The sequence below is a fragment of the Eretmochelys imbricata genome, chromosome 2 (genome assembly GCF_965152235.1).
Source record: "Eretmochelys imbricata isolate rEreImb1 chromosome 2, rEreImb1.hap1, whole genome shotgun sequence".
Taxonomy (NCBI): Eukaryota; Metazoa; Chordata; order Testudines; family Cheloniidae; genus Eretmochelys; species Eretmochelys imbricata.
Window position 1 is genome coordinate 224,193,620 of NC_135573.1, and position 27,778 is coordinate 224,221,397.

Consider the following 27,778-nt stretch of genomic DNA (forward strand, 5'->3'; position numbering starts at 1 on the left):
GACTCCCCCGCCCCCCATCTCCAGCAGTCTGACCCCCCCCTTTTTTTTTGCGCTTGCGGCGGCCCTGATTAGGGTGTGCCTGGGCACATCCGGCAGACCCCGTGCGCAGGCCTATGTCCCAGAAACTGTGACGCTCATCCCGCCAGGGTGCACCGCTGACTAAGGACAGCTGTCCGTGCAAGTGGGGCTGTCTCTCCCGCTGCATGGGGTGAGTGCAGGAGGAGACGCCTCGTCCCCGAGACCAGCAGGACAGCTTGCCACGGGGGGCTGGAAATGCCCAGAAAGGCACTTGAGGCCGGCAGTGGCGATTAGGGGTCAGCCCGTGTAATCTGGTATAACTCCCTTGACACCGGTTACACCAGAGCCGGAGCGGGCTCGGAGCGTTCCGCTGGACCCGGCTGGGGACTCCACGCAGACCGCACTACCTGGCGACGCAGCCAGCGGCTGCCCATTGGCTGCCACGCCCTGTCGAACCCCCTTCTCACCACCCCTCCCGCGCGGCCGCCCTGTGGTGCTCGGACGCCGATTGGTTCGGAACACTGTGGTCGTCACATAGGCAGAGATCAGCCCAGCGCTTGGGGGTGGGGTTAGCTGCCCCTCCCGGGTTAGGAGGCGGGGCGGGGAGAGGGCGGGAGAGGCGCGGCGCTGGGGCCGCTGCGGTAGAGCGGCTGGCGCGCCTGTTACCTGTGGCCGCTCACCCAGCAGCTGAGGCGGGATGCTGAGCCTGCTGGAGGTCGGCGGGTTCGTGCTGGAGCGGGTGGCCACGGGCAGCTCCTTCTCCCTGGTGCTGGTTGCCTCCGCCTGTGTGCTGAGCCTGGGCTACCTGCTGCGTCTGGGTTCCCGGCGCCAGCCGTGGCCCGGTGAAGGGGTAGGTCGCGGGGCGGAGGAGAGGGACCTTCAGGGTGCGGGCTGAGATGGCGGGGCCGGGAGGAGGGGTGGGGTGTGCGTGAGTGAGTGTGGGGGAGGCTTTATGGGGTCGGGGGGACCTCGGCTGGGGGAGGGGCCGCTGCCCCAGAGCCGGGGTGGCGAGGGGGGTTACTCAGCAGCAAGCTGGGCATCGGGGGGCTGAGGAAGAGGACGCCCGTGTTGCTTTACTCGGAGGGGGCTGCTCAGCGAGACCCGCAGCGTTAAGGGGACTGTCTGAGAAGAGCCTGCTGACCTCATTTAGCAGCCTCCGCCCTACTTAGACCTGGGGTACCCGGTCCGACTTGGAGCCCAAAGCCTCGGGTCGCAGGGATGCACTTGATTCCTTCTGGCTGGAGAAACCAGGCTACGTGTGCCTCTGCTGGGCAGAGAGCTGCCCCCACGGAAGAGCCGGCGGAGTCTGACTGTAGGGGTGAGGATTTGTGGCATACTGTATTTGGCTTTAAGAAAAGGAGTACTTGTGGCACCTTAGAGACTAACAAATTTATTTGAGCATAAGCTTTCGTGAGCTACAGCTTGCTTCATCGGGTGCCACAAGTACTCCTTTTCTTTTTGCGAATACGGACTAACACGGCTGTTACTCTGAAACCTGTATTTGGCTTTTTTTCATGCCAATTCTTATCAAGCTGAACACCTTCTGAAGCAGTGCAATTGGATGGGGCACTGCCTTAGCTGTTATGCAGAAGAAAGGTTCCTTTGACTCCAAATAGGACTGACTTTTTGGAACAAGCTTTTAAAATGCATTTACATACATGTCCCTGCAACCTGTGAGCATAAAACTGAGGCCAGTTTGGAAGTTTATTTCAGAGCTATCTTGTTTTTATTGAATGACACTTCATTGCAGCCTTATCTGTTATCCAGCGGGCTTCATATCTTTCCATTTACTGTATCTTTCTATTCTAGTCTCATTAACCAGTCTCCAGAAGTATTTTTGAATCTTTCCAATCTTTAGATCTTTGGTTGATAACAGTCTCTTATCCAAAGCTGTAGGTGCCATAACGTGAGTAATGTCATGACTATTTATCCATTTACGTTCTTGGCCAATGTGAGTTGTTGAATCCTATTAGTCACATAATGAACCATGAAATAAGTCAGCAGTCCTAGTGCAGTATTTGATTTAGAGAAGAATTGATCTAAATGTTAAATGAATATTCTCTTGCAGAAACACCCACCTTATATTTCGTCTAATATCCCTTTTCTTGGACATGCAGTAGCATTTGGAAAAAGTCCTATTGAATTTTTAGAAAATGCCTATGAAAAGGTGAGTCTTGCTTAATGAGTGGTTAAATGTACCTAGGATATTCTTATTTGTTCTGCTACCTTCTGTGTTCTCAGAAACTATTTAGAATTTGGATAACTTTGAATCTCCTTGGAATGACATGTTTACACTTTGTCTGCCAGAGTTCAATATACCATACAACCTTGATAGTGTGGGCACATAATGTAGTAATACCTCATTCTGTGGGCAAGTTAATGATAGAAAGGTGAAGGAGATATAATATGATTAATAAATATCTACAGAATCATAATTTCAGTGGTGTCATCCTTTCTGGCATGGCAGGTAGGACTCGCTGCCCCCCTGTGGCTCCCAGCTTCAAGTCGTGTGGTCGGTGGAAAGTTTGTTAATGCAGTGTCTTTGGAACTGGGTCAAGCTGGATCTCATTCAAAAGCCTTTTCTTCCACAATGGTACCAAACATAATAAACGCAGAACAATTATGTAGATATGTAGTTGAGAAAAAATATTTAAAAATTAACATTTTGAATTATACTTTGACATAGGGACGCATTGCTTACATAAAAAGACATTGATCTTTGGTAATTCTAGGTAAGTTGGCCTTGATATGTAGAACTGAAAACATATTCATCAAAGTCATAATCAGTGTTGTCACCAGGTAGGGCATCACTGCTAGACATGTTGTCACATTGATCCTTATCCACACCGCACTTGCACATCTATATACAAGACAGGCTACTGGTCAAACATTTGCAAGGGGTAGGCATTTGGTCTTTTCACACAAACATTTCATTAGCTGAATGATGGATTCAGGAGTGCATGGTATATTGCACAAAACTGGTGTGTTCAGTTCATCCTCCAAGACCATAGATGCCCAATAGGGAAGTGTAGTTTTGGATTTGCCTAATCATCCCATCCCAGTACTTTATAATTTGTCCTTGTTAATAACAGGTTTTGACTACCAGGGTACAGTCCAGTCTAATGGGAGGAGGGATAAGTCAGTGGTTTGAACATTGGCCTGCTAAACCCAGGGTTGAGAGTTCAATCCTTGAGGGGGCCATTTAGGGATCTGGGACAAAAATTGGGGATTGGTCCTGCCTTGAGCAGGGGGTTGGACTAGATGACCTCCTGGGGTCCTTTCCAACCCTGATATCCTATGATTATGGGTAGTTGCATCACCCCTTCCTCTAGTGTGGGGTGATCTTTACAATGCTCTGCTGCTGTAGCTTCCCTGCCTGGGTTGCTCACAAACAATACTCCTGGGGGAATTCTGCATCACTGTGCAATGCAGAATTTGCACAGAATTAATTTTCTGTGCAGAATTTCATTTCCCCCCCTGCAGAATTGGTGCTGCAGAGCTGCTGGCTGCCACTAGGGACCCCTGGAGCCCAGAGAGCCTGGCTCCTCGGCTTGCAAATAGAGGACATTGCCAGAGGGAGGGGGGCTGAAGGGTTCCAGGCAGCTGCAGTTTCCAGCATTCAGGAAACTCCATACAAGCCTGGAAGCCAGCATCAGGTGGTTTTTCCCTCTGTATTCCTGGGCTCTGGGGGAGATGAGAGTGCAGGTGTCTGGCTCTGTGGCTGGGCTCTGGGGGAAGAGGGGATGTAGATGGCTGGGCTGGGCTCTGGGGAACAAGGAGTGTGGGTGTCTGGGCTGGGGGGCATCCTACAGCTGGGCTCTCGGAAGAGGGGAGTGTGGGTATCTGGCCCCACGGCTGGACTGTGGGTGGGAGGGGGTGCGGGTGTCTGGCCCTGCAGCTGGGCTCTTAGGAGGAGCCAGACATGCACCCCCCAACTGTAAGCTCCTCCTTCTCCTGACAGTGTCCTCTGTTTGGGAAGCTCTATATGGTAGCCTTAGGGGAGCAGGCCAAAAAAGTTTCCTTTCAAGATGGGCCCAGCTGGTATGCATGACGCACCCAGACTGAGGCGTTCAATAAATGCATAACAGAGAAACAGGAACTAGGTTGTCATAGGGGTTTCTTTAACTCTCTATTCCTGGCAGAATATTTTTTCTCTCTGTTACAGACATACTTGCTGACAGGACTTTGAAATAAATTACCAAAATAATTGAAACTGGCATGACTATATTTTTATTTTGAAAATATGCAGAAGTTTATTAACTACAAAGGAAGAGATTTTAAGTGACTACAAGTAATGAGACATAGGTCAGACAGAACAAAGAGTAATGGTCTCAAGTTGCAGTGGGGGAGGTTTAGTTTGGATATTAGGAAAAACTTTTTCACTAGGGGGGTGGTGAAGCACTAGGGAGGTTGTGGAATACCCTCTGATCCCACTGAGGGTTACCAAAAGAAACTACACCATCTGCTCAAGAAACTCCCTGAAAAAGCACAAGAGCAAATCTGCACAGACACACCCCTAGAACCCCGAGCAGGGTTCTACTCAAGATCTTCTACTCAAGATCCATAAACCTGGAAATCCTGGACACCCCATCATCTCCAGCATTGGCACCTTGACAGCAGGATTGTCTGGCTATGTAGACTCCCTCCTCAGGCCCTACACTACTAGCACTCCTAGCTATCTTTGAGACACCACTGACTTCCTGAGGGCTTCTACATCCATCGGTGATCTTCCTGAAAACACCATCCTGGCCACTATGGATGTAGAAGCCCTATACACCAACATTCTACACAAAGAGGGACTACAAGCTGTCAGGAACAGTATCCCCGATAATGTCATGGCAAACCTGGTGGCTGGACTTTGTCCTCACCCACAACTATTTCACATTTGGGGACAATATATACCTTCAAATCAGCGGCACTGCTATGGGTACCCGCATGGCCCCACAGTATGCCAACATTTTTATGGCTGACTTAGAACAATGCTTCCATAGCTCTTGTCCCCTAATGCCCCTATTCTACTTGTGCTACATTGATGAATTCTTCATCATCTGGACCCGTGGAAAAGAAGCCCTTGAGGAATTCCACCATGATTTCAGCAATTTCCATCCCACCATCAACCTCAGCCTGGACCAGTCCACACAAGAGATCCATTTCCTGGACACTACAGTGCTAATAAGTGATGGTCACATAAACACCGCCCTATACCAGAAACCTACTGACCGATATACTTCCCTACATGGCTCCAGCTTTCATCCAGACCACACCACACGATCCATTGTCTACAGCCAAGCTCTACGATACAACTGCATTTGCTCCAACCCCTCAGACAGAGACAAATACCTACAAGATCTCTACAAGCGTTCTTACAACTACAGTACCCACCTGCTGAAGTGAAGAAACAGATTGACAGAAGAGTACCCAGAAGTCACCTACTACAGGACAGGCCCAACAAAGAAAATAACAGAACGCCACTAGCCATCACCTTCAGCCCCCAACTAAAACCTCTCCAGCGCATCATCAGGGATCTACAACCTATCCTGAAGGACAACCTATCACTCTCACAGATCTTGGGAGACAGACCAGTCCTCACTTACAGACAGCCCCCCAACCTGAAGCAAATACTCACCAGCAACCACACAACAAAAACACTAACTCAGGAACCTATCCTTGCAACAAAGCCTGTTGCCAACTGTGTCCACATATCTATTCAGGGGACACCATCGTAGGGCCTAATCACATCAGCCACACTATCAGAGGCTCGTTCACCTGCACATCTAGCAATGTGATATATGCCATCATGTGCCAGCAATGCCCCTCTGCCATGTACATTGTCCAAACTGGACAATGTACAGTCTCTATGTAAAAGAATAAATGGACACAAATCAGACGTCAAGAATTATAACATTCAAAAATCAGTCGGAGAACACTTCAATCTCTTTGGTCACTTGATTACAGACCTAAAAGTGGCAATATTACAGCAAAAAACTTCAAAAACAGACTCCAATGAGAGACTGCTGAATTGGAATTAATTTGCAAACTGGACACTATTAAATTAGGCTTGAGTAAAGACTGGGAGTGGATGTGTCATTGCACGAAGTAAAACTATTTCCCCATGTTTTTCCCCCCTACTGTTCCTCAGACGTTCTTGTCAACTACTGGAAATGGCCCACCTTGATTATCACTACAAAAGTGGTTCTCCCCCCCCCTCCCCCCCCTCGGCTCTCCTGCTGGTAATAGCTCACCTTACCATACACACTGTAACATGAGTGATCAGGTAACACCCATTGTTTCATGTTCTCTGTGTATATAAAATCCCCCTACTGTATTTTCCACTGCATGCGTCCGATGAAGTGAGTTGTAGCTCACAAAAGCTTATGCTCAAATAAATTGGTTAGTTTCTAAGGTGCCACAAGTACTCCTCCTTTCCTTCCTTAGAGGTTTTTAAGGTTAGGCTCGACAAAGCCCTTGCTGGGATGATTTAGTTGGGGATTAGTCCTGCTTTGAGCAGGGGGTTGGACTAGATGACCTCCTGAGGTCCCTTCCAACCCTGATATTCTATGAAGTCAGCAATGATTACAAGAAAAATAAAGATAAAATGTTTACTAATACTTAACAAGCTACATTAGATTCAAAGCAAGTTTTCTCACTACATTCTTCAGAAAATTACTGACCAAACTCTTAAGTCAGAACTCCTCCCCCAGGCCTATCCTACTTCCTTTGTCCTTTAGAGGCCATCAATATGATTGGCAGAGAGGGTGTCTTCCCTTCCTCTTTCTAGTCCTCTCCCTGCTTTAAGAAGCATTTCCAGCTAGGAGCATGGTGACAGGCCATTTGTGTGAATGGGAACTCTATGCTGTTTCTTTGCTAAGATGTAGATTTTTTTCACTCACGCCCTCTTTCCTGCCAAAGAATAGCTGCTTAGCAGGTAATGGCTCCTTGACCTTGTTTACACCTAAGGCTAAGGCATCAGCTTGCTATTTGTCTGTGAAGATCTGCTTTGGCCACTCCCCAGACTTGGATCACATATTAATAACACCATATAATGGAATCTTATAACTTTACATACAATGTTACCATACATATTTTACCAGGATAATAATGACCAGCAAATTATAAGTTTTCAAATGACACCTCACAAGACATACTTTGTACAAAGATTATTACAATAGCAGACACAAAAGTATGTTCTGTCACACATGTATAAATGCACCCATTATCAGTGGCAATTTTTATCTGTCTGCTTTTTGGAAAACATCCACCAGTGTAGCTCTGCCAAGTGTCGTAATGTTGATTTTTAAACATTTTGACGAATATGTATCTACATAATTGTTCTAGGTTTGTCATGTTTGGTACCATTGTGTTCATGGGTTGAGCTGGGTATAATTTCTCCAATTTCAAACGACACTGTATTATCAACTTTTCCACCAACCGGAGGACTGGAAACTGCAGAGGCAAGGGGCAGTGAGTCCCACCCCGCCCCCGGCCCCTGCCCCTCCCAAGCCCCAGAGGATGACACCATTGAAATTGTGATTCTGTAGATTTTTACTAATCAAATGACATGTCCCTTACCTTTCTGTCGTTAGCTTGCCAATGGAATTCCACATGTTCCCAGGCTACGACTGAAACAGTCACATCCCTGAATTTCAACTGTGGATGTGACCTGGTTTCAAATAAGTGTACATATAGTTGAGGGACACCTGCCAGTTGATTCACTAGTTATCCAGTGAGCTATTTGAATTACTTACCTTACCGTTCGTTGATACTACGCAGGTTCTCTTTCTCAGTCTCTTCCTTGCCGATAATCTTGGGTCTTAAAAGGTCAGCGTATGACTGGGCCCCTACCCTGACTAGTTGAAGAATTTGAGTGTCTATTGTAAACTATGAATAATTGGGTGTTCAACTGCACCAAGATTTAGTAGCCCAGGGAAAAAAATGAAATGATACTGATCCTGAACTCATAGTGTCTGAATTATGTCAGAAGAAGGATTAATGGTTAGACTTTCTGGAACCACAAGCTCGACTTGTGGTACTGTTGATTCGATGCTTGTGAAATGGACAAACTGAATAATATGCACTTTGCTTCTTGGGGATTTTGGTCAAAAGTAGAGTTGGTTGTGTTTTATTGAAAAGTACTGGTTTATTAAACCCATAAAATCTCATGAAAGTGATTTGGGTTTGAAATTTCAACAAATAATCTATCTTGCTATACCATGATTTCCAGGCTATATGTCCTGGGGCTGGGAGCCTGAAAGCCCTGGGAGATCCAACTGTAGCTTAGGCTTTCAGGACTTAGTCTCCATGGCAGGGAGCCTGGAAGCCCAGATTCTAGCAGAGACTTAGCTTCTGATTTCCGAAGCAAGGAGCCTGGAAATTCTGAGGGTTCTCAAAGGTTTCAGGCTCTCTGCCATGGAAGTCTTTACCTCTCTACGTCCATGTCCCCTTACTATTTCTGTGGTTTCACACACTCCTGTTTTAAAGAAGGTCTTCCCCCTGTTGTGTGAAAACCTCCACACAAATGAAAATGGAAACTGACTTATTAGACACAAAATGCAACCAAGTAAACAGGAAAAACACACATCCTTTATTTATAATCTTGGCTGTTACCTCAAATAAATCTAATTTTTTCCCAATATAAGTTTGATTTCAGGTATTTATGTCCCATGACGTGATTTTTAGTCACTTCTTGTAAGAGTAGGGGCTTGTGCTTATTAACTTTGGTCAAACTTCTCTCCTCTTAGCTTCCATTCTTCCCCAGTGTGCAGTGCAGGCTATGCATCAGTTGTCTAGTTCGATTGGAAAGGAGGACAGCAGCCCAGAGGTGGCTGCACTTCAGTAGTATTGTGAGCATATAGATTTGAAGCAATTAAAATCTGAAAGGTTCTACATAAGGATAACATTTTTTATAACTTTCCAGAGTCTCATTATTTTAAACTAACTTGTCCTTTTCCCCCCTCAGTATGGGCCTGTGTTTAGCTTCACTATGGTGGGCAAGACATTTACCTACCTACTGGGTAGCGATGCTGCTGCTCTAATATTCAACAGTAAAAATGAAGACCTGAATGCAGAAGATGTATACTCTCGACTGACCACACCAGTCTTTGGCAAGGGAGTTGCTTATGATGTACCTAACCCGGTATGTATTTAGAGTACAAAGTCAGTTAAACATCTAGGGTGCAGATCAAATTCTGACAAGGTTGCCATGGGCTGTTTGGACTATATGATGGGGATTGACAATATCTGTGAAATTCTGGTAGCATGGTTTGCCAACACAGTTGCTCATTTTGATTGTTAGGCATAGAGCGACCAAAGGCTGAACACATTTAGACTCTGGTATTGTTTTTTATATGGCCATCTATTGGTTTGGACAATACTTGTGGGTTAGACCTTCTCCTTCCACCATAGTAGAAAACTAGCAATTTAGCCTTCTTTGTTTTCCTTCCTCCTTTGAGTGTACACTTCCTGAGTGCTGCAGCACCTCACTGACCATTTACTTTTAGCCTAAGAGCACCTATAGGCTCACTGCTTTCCGTGGGAGCTTGAGTGAGATTTTTTTTTTTTTCCCCCTACCAGGCCTATTTGTCCATACAAATGTGAGGCGGTACCACCTCCCCAAGCCACTTCCATAGTCCCTCTCTCTAGCACCAGATCTAAGTGCTTAGTGGTTTTCTTTGCAGAACTTTGCACTTCTGTCCTCACCAGCAGGTGGTATTGAGTTTTCTCAGTGCAGCAGACAGCAGCATAACCCTTCTGTTACCTCTACCCTCTTTGCCTTGTATTCTTGCAGAGGCTGAGACTGGAGAGAGAGGCAGCAGACCTTCCTCCCTGACTGTGGGAGGATGGAGGACTGTACAAAGTGAAAGCTGAGAGTTTGAGGATGATAGTTATTTAATGTGCTAGGGATGGCTGCATGCTTCAGAAGCATATTCCCATTCTACAGAGAGGGATAGTGGTGGCATACATAAACTGCTATGGAAGAAAAGAGAAAGTTAGAACCATGAGGCCTTCAGAATCCTTTCATTCTTGAAGAGCCAGCTAAACTAAGGCTGACTGGCTCAAATAATTTTAATCAAACCAGTAGGTGGCTGTATATTTGCCATGCTGAAAGTAGCAAGGTGGAATACTTCTGCAGATTGCCCACAAGTTCATTTCAGAATGGACCAAGAACATGGAACTTGCTGCCAGGAGAAATAAGTGTTCGCTAATCTCACTATTCAGAGCTAAATGCTAAACTCCACTCTTCAACCAAGCTGTCCAATGCTATCCCCATTCTAAGATGCACTTTTAAAAACCCATAAGCTTGGTGGCTGGGAAGAATAAGTGAGTGTTTGCATGGGCTTTTTTTTGTTTTTTTGGTACCTACGAGGCTCTCTGGGAAGAGACAATAAGTTGACTGGATAGATAGAAGGTAATTAAAATCTGAAACAAGTATAGACAGAATATTGACTTAATGACTAACAAATATTGACGTAAAGAGGTTTGCAGAGGAGTAGCTCCAAATATGAAAGTAAACTTGAATTTCTTTGTAGGTGGTAATGTTCAATTGCTGAAGCTTTTGAGTGTGGAAAAATTAAAAAGCTTTAATTACAATTTAATGACAATGTGCATGTTCTGAAAGCAGTAAGAACCGGATTTAAGTGTATCCTAGAATGCAATTCCACACATTTGCCAGTTTCTGCTCACGAAAGAAGAATCTAGACTTGCTTTTGAAAACCTAGTAGAAGTTTATGTTGGCAGGAACTCAGTTCTATCAGTAGTTCAACGACCAACCAGGATTTCAGTTTTCAGTATTTTGTTCTTTATGTACAGTAATTTTGTAAAATTAAAATAAAATTCCCCACTAGTAATGACAGTGATGTGAGTTGAAAACCTCCCCAGCATTTATAATTTAGCTAAAAGTTCAATAGCATGAATTTCCAAATTAGGTCAGTTTTGAATTCTTTTAATAAAAAAAAAAAAATTTCTTTGTCTATCTGGCTTCATTCCCAAAACATGGAGTAGCAGTAAGAGCCTGAAGCAGAACAGGATAAGAAAGCTTCAGCTGGTATAGAGTACAGCAGCCCATCTGCTTAGAAATAATTCCACTACTCTGCTTTCCAAATAGAACCCATTAAAGATCTCTTTTCAAGATAGGCCCTTCTTCTTGAGGGGTTGCTTCTCACTCCAACCATAACCTTCAGCAATGGCTACCTTACACCAGTGCTTACACCAGTACCTGACGTGAAACTTGGTCAGTGGGATACTTGTTAACATGGATAGAACTGTCACAAGAGCTAGACTCAGACTTTGGAACTTAAACTCACAAAATATAAGAATGACTATTGATTTTGTGCTTTCAGAACTAAATGCCAAACCCATTTCTTTGATTAAGCTTCCTCATATGCTACATGAAAATTTAGAGCGGATGGAGCTTGCTACTTTTTAATGCCACTGCAGGTGAAGGAGGGAGATTTTTTTTTTTGGTGAGGTGCACCTACTACACTGAAAACCATGTAAGTATCTAGATCAGTGGTGTCCAACCTCTTCACCCTGAACAAGGTCAAGGGGCCCAATATTTTGGGGCAGAAAATCTTCCCTGTTCTACTAGCTCCTATGTCTCCAGGGGGAGAAGGGAGAATGAGTGAAGTATGTTGTGCTCTAGCTATTCCCAGGTGGCATATAATCTCCTGTGGTCCTCTGTCAGATTGGAGTGTCCTCAGGCAACTTGTGCCTATGCTGCTTTAATCTGGGTTGGTGCAGAGAATTGGGGAGGTCCCCTCTGCCCTGCCCTGGATTGTGTGGGCGGCCATCCTTTACTAGGCACTCTGCTAGGCTAACGCACCCATTTGAGCTCCCTTCCTGCTCTCCCTGGGGCTCCCAGGCAGTGGGGGAGCTGCTGAATAGCTCTAGCACAAGAGGGATAGAAACTGTCTGGTGCACTCCTGGGTCGCAGAGCTGCTCATGGGGCTACAAGGAGAATTTTCATTTTCTGTAATCCTAACTTTCACCCATCGTAGGCCACTTGGAACAGGACTGAGGCTTGATGGTGGAAATTAGTGGATATATTTGGGCTGCTGCTTCTGGGTTTTTGTTTTTGTATTTTTGTTTTTGACAAACAGCATGAGTTCAGTCTTTGTCTGTTAACCATGATCTTTATAATATGACAGTCATCTAAAATGATATATACAAGGTGGGTGAGGTAATATGTTTTATTGGACTAACCTCTATTGATGAACGAGACAAGCTTTCAAGATTACACAGAGCTCTTTTTTCAGATCCTGTGTAAACTTGAAAGCATATCTTTTTCAGCAACAATATACTACCTCACCAGCTTTATCTCACTAATATCCTGGGACCAGCATGGCTGGTACTATTGCATAGTAATTGCTGGCATACAGCTCCCTACCTTTCCCTAGTGGCCTCAAGATATCCTATCTGTTTCTTGCTTTCAAAGGAAATGCACTACCTGAAGCACTGCTGCGGTTCTTGGAAATGGATAATGTTACTGGCAAACAATACAGCATGTTAAGACTGCTCTTTATGTACCCAGTTAGTGGGTAACTTGGCTGAATATGTAAGCTTAATACAATATCAAGTGATCTTCTGTCCCTTTCTGCAATCAAACCATGGAAATTGACTCCAATATGTGAATTAACTGCTATATAGTAACATTCTTGGTATGCCCTATCCAGTGAGAGATTCCATTCGCTAATGAACTAGTTCATATTTGTAATTACTGTAGTTATTGGGCTAGTTATGTTTTTGCTTTGAAAACTACATGATGCTACAAAAACGGTAATTTAACTATAATTGAATACATAGAGTACACTAGTGACTGTTTTTGGTGGTGGTGGGTGGCGGGGCACACTGAGATTGCCCAGTCAGGGCAAACTGCAAAGAATAGGGCAGACTCAAAAGTGCTGGTTATACTTAGATTCACCAAGCCAGCAACAAAACGGCTTCTACAATACCTCACTGGTTGCCCAGAAACCAAAAACATAGTTTCCTTAAAGCAATCCAGCCTTGGGCTCTCACTCAGACAGCCAAGTTAGATATGATGAGGATACTGAAAATCTTGTTCATCATATATAAAGTTCTACCAATCCCAAGAGATTGTACACATTACCCACCAGGTCAATTAATATTTCAGATCTTACCCACGTACACGCTTACAGACAATTCTTATTAACTAAACTAAGATTTATTAAAAAAGAGTGTATTGATTAAAAGATCATTATTCAGTTATGAATCCAGTTCTTAGGTCAGTTTCATAGTAGAGATGGTGAGCTGCTGAATTGCAAAAAGTTCTTTCCAGGATCGGTTAATTAGGTTATAGTCCAAATAGGCAGCCCATATATAGATTTTTTTGTTCAGATTCTTCCATGAGAATTAGCAGGGTAATCCAGACTGGAGCTGGAGACGTCAGTCTTACGACTCAAGCTTCCCCTGACCAAGCTTAAGCAGATCTGAGGTCTTTTATAGATCTCTGGCAGGTTATCAATAGCCTTGTGACAGCAGGTATTCCTTTGGTGAAGAATAGTGGTTTTGAAATAAAAGCTCCCATTTCCTATGTGTACTCAAATAACCAGTTGGATTCATCAGCATAAGGTAATTATCCATTAAGCAGTTCATAAACAGTTTTTTACAAACTTCAAAGAGCAATATAGATGATATTATTACACTCAAGTTTCATCTAAACGTTAATATTCCCTTTTGATCTCTGAATCGAGTATAGTAATGGACAGGAACCATCTGTTTACATGATTAACATCTAACAAGATAGAAATAAGCACATACAATTAGTATTTACCTCTAATTCTGTAACAATACATGTTTCCATTTCAAAGCTCTAGTCTACCTGCCATGGCTTGGTTATAAGGAATGGCCTTAATTACCATTTATATACTTTTGTAATATGTCTTTAAAGTTTGAATTCAGGTCATTTAGCCTGCTGGTTGCTTAACCCTTTCTGGCTCAGTGTTGCAACACTTAGTTAACATTTTCAGATTTGGGTGTCTAAACTTAGGCACTAAATAAGTGGCCTAATTTTCAAAAGGTGCCCAAGCATCTGCAGCTCCCACTGAAGTCCAATAGGATCTGCAGGTGCTGTTTAGCTATTTGAGTGACTTAGGAACTCTATTTAACTCTGAAAATGTTAGCCAAATGTAGTGCCAAACTTTAATATAGAATATGGTAAATGAGTTCTGCTTTGACACTGTAAGAGATTTGCAACTCCATCACAGTATTGTTGTTGTGGTTTGGATGTCGTTAAGCAAGCATTCTTGCTTGAAAACCAAAGCAACTAAACTCAAATGGAATTTCAGGTTTATAGCTTAGGTTTTGTTTTTAAATTTTGTTCTGGAATTTTTTAAAGCGTGTGTCATTGTGGAATCCTAATCTTGATTTCATATTACTTTAGCTTCTAGACGGTTCTACCTGTCCACAGTAACTTTTCTTTTTCTATTTCTGCCTTTTCTGTTTTAGTACCACTTGCAATACGCTATTAATGACTAAACTGTAATGACGTACCTCTAATATCTTAACCCTTGCAGGTGTTTTTGGAACAAAAGAAAATGCTAAAAACTGGGCTGAATATAGCTCAGTTTAAACAACACGTACCAGTAATTGAAAAAGAAACAAAGGAGTACTTCGAATCCTGGGGAGACAGTGGAGAAAGAAGTAAGCAAGATCAGATGCTTTGTGTTTTGAAAAGTTACACTAAAGGGAGTGCACGAAGTAGACAAAACTAGCTTCATCTGACAGTATTTTAATCTACTTGAACATTTTTAATAGGAAAAACAGGTCAAACTCTAAAAGACATTCCATGCTCAGAAGAACCAGGTACAAAGCATGGAATGCCTTTGCCTACTTAAAGCTCAGGGGAGGATGAAGCCACTCTCAAACTTAGTAGTAGGTGTAAATAGCTAATTTGCTCTTGGCTTTGTAGTTTGTCCCCAACCTAACAGTTCAGGCTGAATTAGGATAGTTTGGCAGGGGTTAGGCCACTTGTGCCTAATATCTTCACTGTTAAACCAGCAGTTCAGCATTTCTAAATGTTATTCCTTTGTTCCAGAATCAAGATCAATGACTCACATCCTCTTTAAAGAAACAAACCATTTGTACTTCCTTAACTAAAACCGTCTGTCTTAAACCAAATTAGATTAAAAAAATTAATCAGAAAAAATAGACTCCACCTGTCCATTTTATTGGTGAGCATTTATTCCCAAATTTCATTGATTTGAATAGGGCTGCTTCATCATGAGCGTGTTACTCTTGGGGGAATTCTGTGCCACTATGCAATGCAGAATTAATGTTCTGTGCAGAATGTTATTTGTTCTGGCAGAATTGGTGTTGCAGAGCTTCTGGCTGCCACTAGGGGCAGTTGGAGCCTGCAGAGTCTGATTCCCCAGCTCGCAAATATAGGACACTGCTGGGGGTGGGGGAGCTGGAGGCTTCCTGGCAGCTACAATTCCCAATATGCCCTAAAGGTAGGGTGACCAGACTGCAAATGTGAAAAATTTGGGACTAGGGTGGGGGGTAATAGGAGCCTATATAAAAGAGCGGCCCAAAAATCAGGACTGTCCCTATAAAATCAGGACATCTGGTCACCCTACTGGGAGGAAGGAGGTGGTGTGCAGGAAACTCAACACAATCTCAGGACCCAGCATCAGGCTGTTTCTCTCCCTGGGCTCTGGGAGTGGAGGGGGTCTGGGTGTCTGGGCCGGGGAGGGGGGGTTGGCACCCCATAGCTGGGCTCTGGAGGGGGAGGGCATGTGTGTGTCAGGCACTGTGATGGGGGCTGGGGTAGGCCCCACAGAACTCCCTCCAGCACCCCCAAATGCCCCCTCCCAGTACACACACACTGCTCCAGCACCCCTAGATACCTCCCCCAGCTTTCCTTCCCCCAGTAGTGTCCTCTGTTTGGGAACTTCTATATGGTAACCCCATGGGGGCAGGGAGAACAAACAAGAATCTACTAAAAGACTGGAAGGGCAGACTTTTCCCCAAGATGTGCCAGCTGGCACATGTGACACACCCAGACCGAGGCACCCAACAAAGGCATAACAGAGAAACAGGAACTGAATTGTCATAAGGGTTTCTTTAACTCTCCACTCCTGGAGGAATCTCTTTTGTTGTCTGTATTGTTACAGACATACTTGCTGATAGGTATTTTGAAATAAATTACTAAAATAATCAAAATTGGCATGATTATGTTGTGTTGTTTTGACAACTAATATATGCAGAATTTTTAATTTTTTGGTGGAGAATTCCCCCAGGAGTAGCATGTGCATGAGTAAGAACTGCACAGTTGGGCCCACAGAATAGAAGATGGTTATGACTGAATTACTTGTGTTTCTAGAGCAGTCTTTAAAGCTATGTCAGATTTATCAGTAGAATATTTTTTTATTGCCACTCACCTCTTTTCTGACATGAGCAGTCTTTGTCCAACCCCCCCCAAACCTGACGTTACTCTTTTCAGGGAATGTTTGTTTGCATAGGCTTTAAGATTATCAGTGGAAGATTAGAATTGTACAGAAGCAAATTCTTTTCCTGATAACTGTTGACAACACTTTTTTGGATCCTTTCCAAATAAAACAGCTTTCCTCAAACATAGCCCACCTTTCCTTGCTTGTATATTGGAGTAGCTCAGTAAAAACACTCATATCACTGATGAAGTTAATAATGCCTTCCTTTTGCGTCCTTTGTTGAATTTGTTATGGTCATCTAAGACTCCAGGAAATCTCTCTTCCTCGGTGATGGATTGTCAAGAATGGATGGATAGTCAGTATGGTCCAATCCACCACTTTTGTGGTGGATTAAGGAACAGATAAAGAGGTTTTTAATCAAGCTAGTTTTAAGACACAACAATGACTAACATACAGACCAGTACCCCAAAATGAAAAGTAGTAATAAAGGAGCCTCTGTAGCTCCTTAACCTGAACTGCCCATAAATTCAGTCTCTTGGGGTCATTCTCAGTGAACCAGCTGCCACTTCCTTCCTCAGTGCTGTCTTCCCTACAGCTCACTAGTAAGTGAGGACTCTGTATTTTAAAGACTCCAGACTCCTTCCTCTTTCCCAGCATGTTTTGTCACATAACGTGACAGCCATAGAATTCTTTCTCCCATTGTAACAGAGCAGCTTGGACATCCTCAAGCAGCTTACTCCTTCCTGTCTACTGTAGGTAAGGCACTGTGCAGAGTAAGCTTTGAGTCCAACCTTCAGGTCTGAGGATTATTGTTCCAAGACTGGCTTCTTGGTATTTTCTCTCTGAAACCAGATCTCATCAGCCTTCTTGTACAAGTGATACACCCTTCTTTTAGAGCTGTGAGCAGGGATCGTAGCACAACATAGCCCTCATCTCCAGTTGAAAAAAATTATCTTGGAAATACTTAAAAATATTTTTCCTTCAGTTGGTTGAAATGCACCTTATGTTCCCACAAAAGTGCTTCAAATCAACTGTGTGGTGTTGGGGCACGAGTTCAACCATCATGGCTATTACTTCTGGATTTTGTAGGGGTAAATAATAATCAAGTGCCAGTTTGGGCACATCTGCTTGTGCAAGCGAGGGGCTTATAGCTGCCTCAGCTACTGAATTCTCCTTTAGTTCTTTACAATGTTTTCTATCTTCTCTCCCAACCAGCCTTTCCAGTATCCCCTTCCCACTGTCCCAAAACAGGGATCCATTTGTGGAAGAACACTTTCAGAAACACAGAGGAAAAAATTATTTAAAATTCTCTGTGTGTTTTCTGTTAATACCTTTTTTTGGCAGAAGTGAAAGTAGTGGCCTGTTAATCTTGTCACCATCTCCCCAAAATGCGTGCTGACTGATTTTCCTTTTCCTCCCTTTATTCAGATTTGTTTGAAGCTCTTTCAGAGCTCATTATTTTGACAGCAAGTCATTGTTTACATGGGAAGGAGATCAGAAGCCTACTCAATGAGAAGGTGGCACAACTGTATGCTGATCTGGATGGGGGATTTACTCATGCAGCTTGGCTTCTGCCAGGTTGGCTTCCTTTGCCTAGCTTCAGGTACCAAAAATAACACGTTAAACTGGATGTACTTAAGATACTTCTGTGCCTGTTTCAGCTATTTACTTAAAACATACTTTAATAAAGATGAATTTTAAATAAAAATGGAATGCAAGGATATTTCCTGTTGGGGAGTCTATCAAAACACTGTTTTCATGGTGTAACCTCAACTAGAAATTAGGAAGACAGTTGCTTTTAACTGACATCTAAAAGCATAAGACGTATAGCATGCCTAAAAACATAACAATTACAGCATAACTAAATGTTATCCCCACAACTACTGAGTACCTAAGTTGGAGTCAAAGCATTAAGAATGTGGGTTTGGGAGTTTCTAAACATGTTAATTCAGTATAATTGAGCTGCCTAAATGTAATGCATGTAATTAAGTATATACCGTTCTAGTTCAAAGCACTTTTTGAAGCTTTGTTCATTTTCTACAAAGCAAATGACTTTTATGTAAGATATTTATTATATTGGGTCTGATCCTTCAAGTTCTGCATGAGCACATGGGTTTGTTTGCATCTTGTCTTAAATTCATTTGTATTAAAACTTTAGAATTAAAATGGCTACTACAAATAACACTTTTTTTTTTTGTATAGTATAATTGTATAGGCCCTTATTCAATAAAGCACTTAAGTGCTTGGTTAACTTCAAGCAAATTAGTAGTTCAAGTGATAATGTCAATACATATTCCATATTGGGTGAATATAGGCCAGTATGCATGTGCTGGAGAATTTCCTAGCAGCAGTACAAACTGGAGGGTACTGTCACATGTGCGCAGAACCATTTTGTTCTATCTGGACAGCACTAAATCCTTCCAAAAATTGCCTAGACTGCTCCTGGCCTGTGCAGAGGGTCTTAAAGGGCAGGCCATATCTTCACAGAGAATATCAAACTGGATTGCCTAGTGTATCTGGACATGTTATCAGTTAGCTGATCTGTAACCACACAACAATGTGAAAGCACGTTCCACCAGGGCACGGTCTATCTCTGTGGCCTTGCTGGCAAACCTCCGCATTCAGGACGTTTGGAAGGCAGAAACCTGGACGTCAGTGCATCCTTTTGTTGAAATTGTATAGTCAGCTCCTTGACTACGTTTTGGTTAGTTATGAAATATGGTCAGTAAACCAAATAACATCTGTCAGGTTTATTGCTCTAAGCCAATAATAATGTACAGGGAAAAGGTTCTCTATGATACCAGTCTCTGGGAAGCTGTCTCATGCAGTGATGTTACATTCACCTTTTGCAGATGATGTGCTCACAGAGTTCTACATTTCAGCTGGGTAGTATTTATATGATGATTTTACGAGTCACGTATCTCTTTACATGTCACTAAAATCCAACCCAATAGTTTGTCCCAGTTCCCAAACTTCTTGTTCTGTTCCTTCCTTATCTTTGTTTTGGATACTAGCATTCCAGGTACTGGTCCATGAAGGTATTTCCCTAGCTTGCATTAAGCCATAGAATGTATCTCGATGTTGACACGTTTCCTATCTGCTAATGCCAAATGCTTGCTTCAGCAAATGCAAGGTGTTATAGGATACTTAATCTAAATGAACAGGGTTATGGTATAGGCCAGTTTAGGCAACAACAGTGTTCTATTTGTGCTTAATTGCACTGGGTGTTGGGGTATGTTGTAACACAAAGCAGCTCTCTCTCTCTGGCCCTTCTCATCAGCTCAGTGGAGCTTGAACCAGTTTTCCCAGTCTTATATTCCTTTGTGTTTCTGGTGCGCACATTGTACTGTGATGCACATTATCCACTCCATATTCCCAGAACTCCTTGATGGAATTACACCTATTGGATCACATACCTAATCTGTTCTGCTCCTCAAATTGGTATCTGAAATTACTATGACCCAGTTAATATTTGGGTAGTAAATGACTCACATGTCACTGAAATATTCCTTTTAAAGACTAGTGAAAACTTTTGTTTAGATAAAATGCCTAAAATACTTATTCACAATCTTTTCGATTGTCACTGATTATTTGCAAAGAAAAATTCTGCACATCTGATAAGTATTTACAGCATTTTGTGTGTTTATTTTTATACAAAGACTCTAATAAAAATGCATTGAATTACAGACGTAGAGACAGAGCACATAGAGAAATAAAGAATATTTTCTATAAAGTAATCCGGAAACGCCGGCAATCTGGGGACAGGGAAGATGACATGCTCCAAACATTGCTGGATGTTACCTATAAGTAAGTGAAAGTGTTGAAGGTTTGCCATTTAGAAGCGTAAGGGGGAAGTGCTTAGTATTTTAACAGGGTATACTTCATTTACCAAAATTTTCCAAGTCATTGCTGCATGACTCTTGTCACCCACCCCATCCTCCTCACGTCTCTTCCTTGGGTTATTTGGCTTTCTCCTCTTATATGCAGCTTTCTATAGGATTTGGAGAGAACACCTCTTTCCATGCCACTTTGAGGATAATGGGTGGAATTTAGTCTTTTTTGCCACCTTCCTCTAGAGGCTGAAGGAATTCATTTTGTTTAGGTGCAGACTGTGTGAAGCACCCAAACAGTAGATTTCTTAAAACCAAGATTGATTTAAAAATGTAAAGAAAAATCAGACTAAAATACCCCACCTGAATACTGTGCAAAGCTCAGGGAGCTAGGCTTCCTTATCTCAATTATAGAGAAGAAAGATGTTACATGGGTACAAAAAAAACCCTGTCCCTCCTCACCCCTTAGTCAGCATAACAGCCTCGTTTTCCATCTCACTTACCCAGCCTACTTATCGATCTTTACGGTAAGGAACTCTAAACCCACTAGATGAGGTCACCTCAATGTTTCCATAATGCAGATTTTATCAGGAGTCTCTTCTAGAGAGGATATGCTACAGTTGGTGTCTCCAGTAAAGTTTTGTCTTCTAATCATCTCTGGAAAGCGTCCCAGCCTTCTTATCTTCAAGTCCCATATTTCAAAAGCCCTTTTGAGCTCAATTTCTGTAGCCTAATCAAGGTGGTTGGTTTTTTAATTTCCTTTCCATTATGTACTGCAGGAGTTAGGCTGTACCCTTGTTGCATGCCTCGTTTCTCAACTGTACCCCTGCTGGATGCCTCTAGTTTCTGTTGCCCTCAAGCCTCTTTTGAAATCTTTCAGCAGTTTCTTCTACCATGACATATATATAGACAGACCCTTTCTCACACCTCTGTTCTCAGTAGAAAGAAAAAGAATTGAGTCTGAGTCAGTAAAATTCCATGCACAAATGGCAGACTTAAAGTGTGGTCTTGCCAAGTTCATTACTAGCTGTGTTTAAGTGTAGATCAAAAGGTTAGGAGGTTTTGTTGTAGATGCTTAGCCAAATGTCAGATAGCTGTTGCTTTTCTCCCTCATGGCAGCCATGTGATGACTTTCTCTCTAGCTCCTTGCCTTGCAATCTCTCTTCTTTCCCATGCATCTGCAGTTCCCCAACTGGAGGAAGGAAAAAAACTGAAGCTAAAAGTATCTACAGTCCAACATTTAACATGATGTATGGCACTATATCTGGATACCTAATCAAGTAAAGCTAGCATGTTTATTTCCTTAATCTAGGGATGGCCGTCTGCTGACAGACGATGAGATTGCAGGAATGCTTATTGGGTTGTTGTTAGCAGGCCAGCATACCTCTTCTACCACCAGTGCTTGGCTTGGCTTCTTTTTAGCTAGAGACAAATCAATACAGGAACAATGCTATGCAGAACAGAAAACAGTTTGTGGAGAAGACTTGAAGCCCCTAAATTATGACCAGGTTTGTTTGTTTATATAACTTTCAGGCTATCTTTAAATTTTTGAAAATGAATTTATAAAAATGTTTTAAACTCTTACTCAGATACTGTTACAATTACAGCATCTGTCACATGTATGCTAGATGCTCATATCCTTGAACTTGATAAATGAAAGCAGGTTTTGGTGGTAGCTTGTATTCTAGTATCACCTTCTGGATAGTGGAATTTTTTTAATTCAATCAAATAAAGCAGAAACAAACAGGGTAGCTACTGAAGTATATATTTGGAATTATGTATTTAATATATGAGCAGCTTATCACACGGATTTTTCAAATGGAAAAATACTGTTTTATGAATGTTAAATATTCCTAAATCATGAGGAAACTGATGAAGTTTACTATATTTGCAGCTGAAGGAGCTGAACATGCTGGACCGCTGTCTGAAAGAAACTTTAAGGCTTAGACCTCCTATAATGACCATGATGAGAATGGCCAGAACTCCCCAGGTGAGCATATTTGTTGACTCTGTCCAGATCAGTGGTGTGGCTGTAATGTACATCAATTGTAAATCTGTAGTAGATAGGGAATGACAGTCAGAAAGGATGCAAGTCCAAACTAGGTTTTTAACTTAGCAAATGTCACCAACGAGATTAGCAAGTTATGCAGTGAGCTGCACAGTGTGCAGAACGCTAATTAGCACAGGGGCATAGGAGGACTGGAATTTGATGGTTTCAGCTTATTCCTGTCAGACCAGGGAAAATGAAGGGTTTGGGAGCCAGCGGCAATAATCTGTTTATCAGAGAACTTGTTGTGGCATTTTTGTTGTACCTTGCTAAATCACCGATGCTGTGGGTCTGTTATACCCTTTTTCTTTTAAGGGCATAAAGATCAGGATCTCCCCTGCCTTGAAACTTGTCTACTTTCTGCACTTGTGAATATGAAATTAGTATATTTAATTTTATTTATTGTACTGTGGTATTTCTGTTGGTAAACTAATCTTGCTTCCTCCTGAAGGGCCTTCTGTCTCCTACATTGACACTTGTTCCTTTGTACTTTGAAAAACACAGTGCTATCTAGTGTGAACTTTTCATCTCTTGCCTCTTGGTCTTAGTTTGATTTGTAGTTTTTCTAACCTGTTAGTACCCTGCCCTTCTTGCCTGATATACCTCACATCTGCTTTGCAATGCACATAGGCTGAGCACTGACGTCAGCTGATCTGAAAATGAGGCCTATATGTCTCTGATATTAAGCAGTCTGATTACCTCTGTCTGTCCCCTTGGGCACAAACAATAGATTTCTTTAAAAAAAAATCTCTCTACAGGTGAGTGAGAGAGCAACTGATGTTGGAGTGGAGTGCTGTTTGGGTTTTGGTTAATAAATATTCTTGTATAATTGCTGTTCTATGATGTGGATGAGAACATGCTTAACTTCAGATTTTAAAACTTTTATTTTTACTGTTTGTAGTGTTTGGATGCTTACTTGAATGACCTTAACTGCATTGCAGCTAAGTCTTTCATGTGTGTGGGTACTGAGAGATCTAGTTCTGTATCGGGAATGAACAAGTCAAGCTGATGATCGCAGATATATCACTATGTATAACATTTTAAGGGGGGGAAAAAAAAGTGATACTTTCCTTACTAGGTCTTACTATTTTCATCTCAGTCTAGTTCAACAATAGATGGAGCTGTAACACAGGCTCCTTTATTCTGAAAGTACCTTGTTTAACTCCAAGGAAAGGAAGCTTTTTCTCTTGTGTAACACGCTGTTCTGTTTCTTTTTGTATGCATGCATGAGAAACCAGAACACTTTTTCTCTCCAAACACCCCTTTTGTCTTTACAGGTATTTCTCAAGGTTTCAGGCTACTATCTTGATGGGGTGCCCAATATTGCTTCTAATGCAACTGACAAATTTTCTTACACTTGTCTTTCCCTATTTAAATTTTCTTTAAATGAACAAAAAAAAAATCACACAAAGAGATCCACAAATCTTCTGTAGTAAGAGACCCCTTCAATAGGAGGCTTTTTGTGTGTGAAAATAAGCTCAACACTTGCTCATGTGACATGCATGGTCATGGCTAGGGTCCCAGGGACACAGTCCCATCTTTGGAAGGGAGGCAGAACAGTAGTAATGTCAGCATCTTTTACCCTAACATGCATCTTTCCAGATTCTGTCCTCAGTCAGTGAGGGGTGGGTGAAACAGAATCTAAAGATTGAGTAAACTGGAGCAATAAAAAAAAAAAAAGCCTGGGGCATAATTACCAAAAGGGCTCTGAAGATTTGGAGAATGGTGTGCAACACTTGAGAGAGAGAGGATGGCAGTGCTAATTTCCTTTCCTTTCATACTTTTTCTTTTTAATTTTTTTACTCCTTTCAGTCTTGATCAGTCTCCCCAAGCAGAGTTGGCCCCATTTCCTAGCCTGCAGTCACAGAACTTCATTGTCTGGCTGTAAAGTCTGTTTTACTGTATTACGCAGGCAGTACTTCTTTTGTCTTTATATTTACTTAACAGCTACACTTACATACTGTGTCCCAAATAAACCTGCTGTACATAAGATACCAGTTTGGGAGCAAAGTATTCTTGAAAGTATATTCACTTGGGCATCATGATTAATATGAAACGCATTTTCACCAAAACTGGAAAGTCATTGTGCAACCTGCACCATTTTTAAAATTTTCTTCTTTTAATTTTTAAAAGAATTTGTTGTGCAGAGGAAATGAGCTCACTCCGTGTTCATAAGCTACGTATTACAATTATCTGAATACAGTACGTAGCATACATTCCATCTGAATACAATACCTAGTTAGGAACATAGGATCTCTTTGGTCATCGAGTCTAGTCCCCTACTATCGCAGACAACCTCCACCCTATACTACTATTCATAAATGTATCAAGCTGTATCTTAACACTAGTTGTTGTTTGCTCCTACTACTCATATTGGAAAGCTGTTCCAGAACCTCATTCCTTTGATGACTAGAAATCTTCTAATTTCCAGATTAAATTTATTCAGGGCTGGTTTATATCCATTTATTCTTATGCCAACATTGTCCTTTATAAATGCACCAAGGGTAAATACCAAAGAGGGAGAAGAACTATTTAAAGTTGTCTCTCAGCCTTTATTTTGCCAGGGTAAACAAGCCAAGCTTTCTTAATCTTATTCTAGGTTTTCCATTCTCCATGTCTTCCTAATAGCTCTTCTCTGCACCTGTTTTGACTGAATTCATCTTTCTTGACCATCGGTGTGACTAGACTTAAACATAGTATTCCAGCTGAGGTCCAGATTAGACTACTCTAATTATTCAGCTAAAAAAAACTCTTTATAAACCAAGCTGAGGATGACACTGGGAGAACTTTTGCAGAAGGGAAAAGGGAGAACTGCTTTTTGTAACAGGACTTTTGTTTATTTTTTGTTTTTTTCTTGTAGACTGTTGCTGGCTATACTATTCCTCCTGGCCATCAGGTTTGCGTATCTCCCACAGTTAATCACAGACTTAAGGATTCCTGGATAGAAAGTTTAGAATTCAAACCTGACCGTTACCTCCACGATAACCCTGCAGCTGGAGAGAAGTTTGCATATGTGCCATTTGGTGCTGGTAAGTCCAATGATACACTCAGAAATTGCATTAGGACTTAAGGGTTCTCAAACTTCATTGCACCGTGGCCCCCTTCTGACAACAGGAGGGGGCTGGAGCGGGAGTCAGCGTGAGCCCTGCTGCCCGAGGTGGGGCTGGAGCTAGGGTTTCAGCCCTGGGTCTCAGCAAGTCTAATGCTGGCCAACGTGACCCCATTACAATTGGGTCGTAACCCACTTTGGGGTATTGACCCAGAGTTTGAGAACCAGTGCATTGATAAAATAGCAGCATCTTAGTAATTCAAACATCTGTTACCCAATGCCACCTTCACTTTTAAACTAAAGGGACTTAGTCGATTTTAAAATCTAGTCCATTGGAAGTATTTTTTGGTACAACACTTGAGTCCTTGTCACTGTGTGGTCTTACACCCACACTGTCCAAAGTTTTTTGAAAGTTTTTCTCTTGTTGCTTTGTAAAAGACCCTCTCAAATGGGAGACTGATCAGATGGGGAGAAAAAGTGAAACTGACTGTAAAAGTGCTGTTTAATACATGAAGTAAAAAGTTTTGTCTTCTATTTCAATTAATGTAATTTTAGTTGTTGCATGTCTAAAGATTCCTTGCTTACTGCTCCAAGCATGTCTTTCAAGTTTGTTTACTTATTGTGAAGCGGAAAAAACTACACTAATGTTCACTGTGCAGAGTTCAATTCTGATGGCAACAATAACTGCATCATTGTACATAACATTCAGAGGAAAGTTTTATGACTGATCTGGGAATAACTTTTCAATGTGTGTTCTCCCTTAATGCTGAATTAATGAAGATTTTTGCCAAGAAAATAAAGCAGATTCTGTTCTGTTGATAGTATGTGAGATTTGCTGCTGTGAAGATTGTTTTAATTTCAATTTCAACCCTATGTACTACTCCTATTAACCAGTAGTGGTATGGCTGTTAAAGATATACATATGTGCTTATTCCTACTGATGTCCATCAGTCTTAAGTATGTGCTTTGCTGAAGCAGTACCATAAACTGTTGTTTAAATACATTGAAAGAAAGCAGTGTACATTTTAAAGCTAATTGTTTAATGCATTTTGTAATGCATCGTGAGCTAAAATAAAGAGTTAACTATTCTCCTCTTGGGTTTTCTTCTAGGCCGTCATCGTTGCATCGGAGAAAACTTTGCTTATGTTCAGATTAAGACTATTTGGTCTACTCTGCTTCGTTTATATGAATTTGATCTCATCAATGGATATTTTCCTACTGTAAACTATACAACTATGATTCACACACCTGATAACCCAGTTATCAGATACAAAAAGCGATCACACTAAGTTTTGGAGACAAAATTATTTCTCTATTTAAATAAATTGACACAATTAAATGATTAATAGAAAAGCTGGTCCATTGGATGTGTAGTGTTACGAAAGTGAGGTTAATTTAGCTGTAAAATGTGAAATTGTTGTACACTGCACAGTACTGTACATTCTAAATTAACCAGACACTTTCTTTTCTAGTTGTGTAACAATTTTAAGATGGATGCTCCATATCAGTATAGGTGAATCCAACTGGTCAGTCAAATTTTAGGACAGGTGAACATCTAATTTTTTTTTACAAGCTTAAATTTTAATTGGTGCTTTTAAAAAACCTATTTTCCTTGATTCAGCTACTTTAAGGGGCAAGACTATGCTCTCATGGACATCCATGGGAACTGATGTGTATTTTAATGTGAACAAGTTGGAACCTGCTCACTTTGCAGATTTTCAGCCCTATCTATGTTTGGAGAAGTGAACACTTTTCATGAGAATGCTTGATAGTTCTTTATATAAAAATTGCCATGGGTTTTAATTTAGAAAACCATAATATTTTCAAATGTGACAGGTGATTTAAGTGCTCCTCTTGAGACGGTTAGGATTTTCAGAAAGTGCTGAACTGTCAACTCTCTGAAAATTAGTTTCATTTTAAATTATGTAAAATTAGTCACACTTGAAAGTCTTGGTTTCAGTGCAAAGATTAGCAGTAGAACCTTACAAATCCAGAATTAATAGTTAAGAGTAAGCAGAGCAAGGCAGTTGTATCCCATGTATATCTGAGAAGTGTAGTTTCTTTAACTCTGTTCATTTTGTACTAAAGAAAGTGAATGAAAACTAGTGTGTACTACTGTATTAACTAGGAGTATATCCAGTGTTTAGAATGATGTAGAGGGAAGAATGGGCACTATAAAAACTTTTGTTTTAAGAAGTGCCTGCTGTTTGGGGGACAAAGTCCTATTAATAGCCAACCTTCTGCAACCCTTTACTATTAATCTTGGCAACCACTGAAGCTGTCCACAAAGAGGCACAGTGAATTAATAAGGTTCTTCTCCCATAATTCACATGGGAATGGGTAACTTATTTCAGGACTGTTAAATGTTGTACTTGTGTAGTAGAAAATAGCTCTGATGTGACTTGCAGAAATTTTTCATTAAAATTTATAA

At 41.7% G+C, this 27,778-nt stretch overlaps 1 protein-coding gene across 3 annotated transcripts; it reads left to right on the top strand.

Moving 5' to 3' along the window:
- Nucleotides 1-158: 158 nt before the first annotated feature.
- Nucleotides 159-27,749, top strand: CYP51A1 (cytochrome P450 family 51 subfamily A member 1). 3 transcript variants are annotated; one of them, XM_077808129.1, is made up of 10 exons: nucleotides 159-208; nucleotides 2,087-2,185; nucleotides 8,975-9,151; nucleotides 14,547-14,673; nucleotides 17,850-18,024; nucleotides 20,109-20,228; nucleotides 21,564-21,759; nucleotides 22,146-22,241; nucleotides 25,159-25,327; nucleotides 26,458-27,749. In XM_077808129.1, the coding sequence occupies exons 3-10, from the start codon at nucleotides 8,999-9,001 to the stop codon at nucleotides 26,634-26,636; spliced, it is 1,215 nt and encodes a 404-aa protein (XP_077664255.1). In that variant the 5' UTR covers nucleotides 159-208; nucleotides 2,087-2,185; nucleotides 8,975-8,998; the 3' UTR covers nucleotides 26,637-27,749. The 3 variants fall into 3 exon arrangements, with proteins under 3 accessions (XP_077664255.1, XP_077664252.1, XP_077664253.1); XM_077808126.1 differs by lacking the exon at nucleotides 159-208 and adding an exon at nucleotides 649-868; XM_077808127.1 differs by lacking the exon at nucleotides 159-208 and adding an exon at nucleotides 1,470-1,924.
- Nucleotides 27,750-27,778: the final 29 nt, after the last annotated feature.

Bases quoted from the DNA above. Each gene is read 5' to 3' on its own strand.
- CYP51A1 (XM_077808126.1), top strand. From the start codon at position 716: ATGCTGAGCCTGCTGGAGGTCGGCGGGTTCGTGCTGGAGCGGGTGGCC. The intron at 14,674-17,849 runs GTAAGCAAGATC...CCCTTTATTCAG, and splicing joins GGGAGACAGTGGAGAAAGAA to ATTTGTTTGAAGCTCTTTCA. The intron at 21,760-22,145 runs GTTTGTTTGTTT...CTATATTTGCAG, and splicing joins AGCCCCTAAATTATGACCAG to CTGAAGGAGCTGAACATGCT.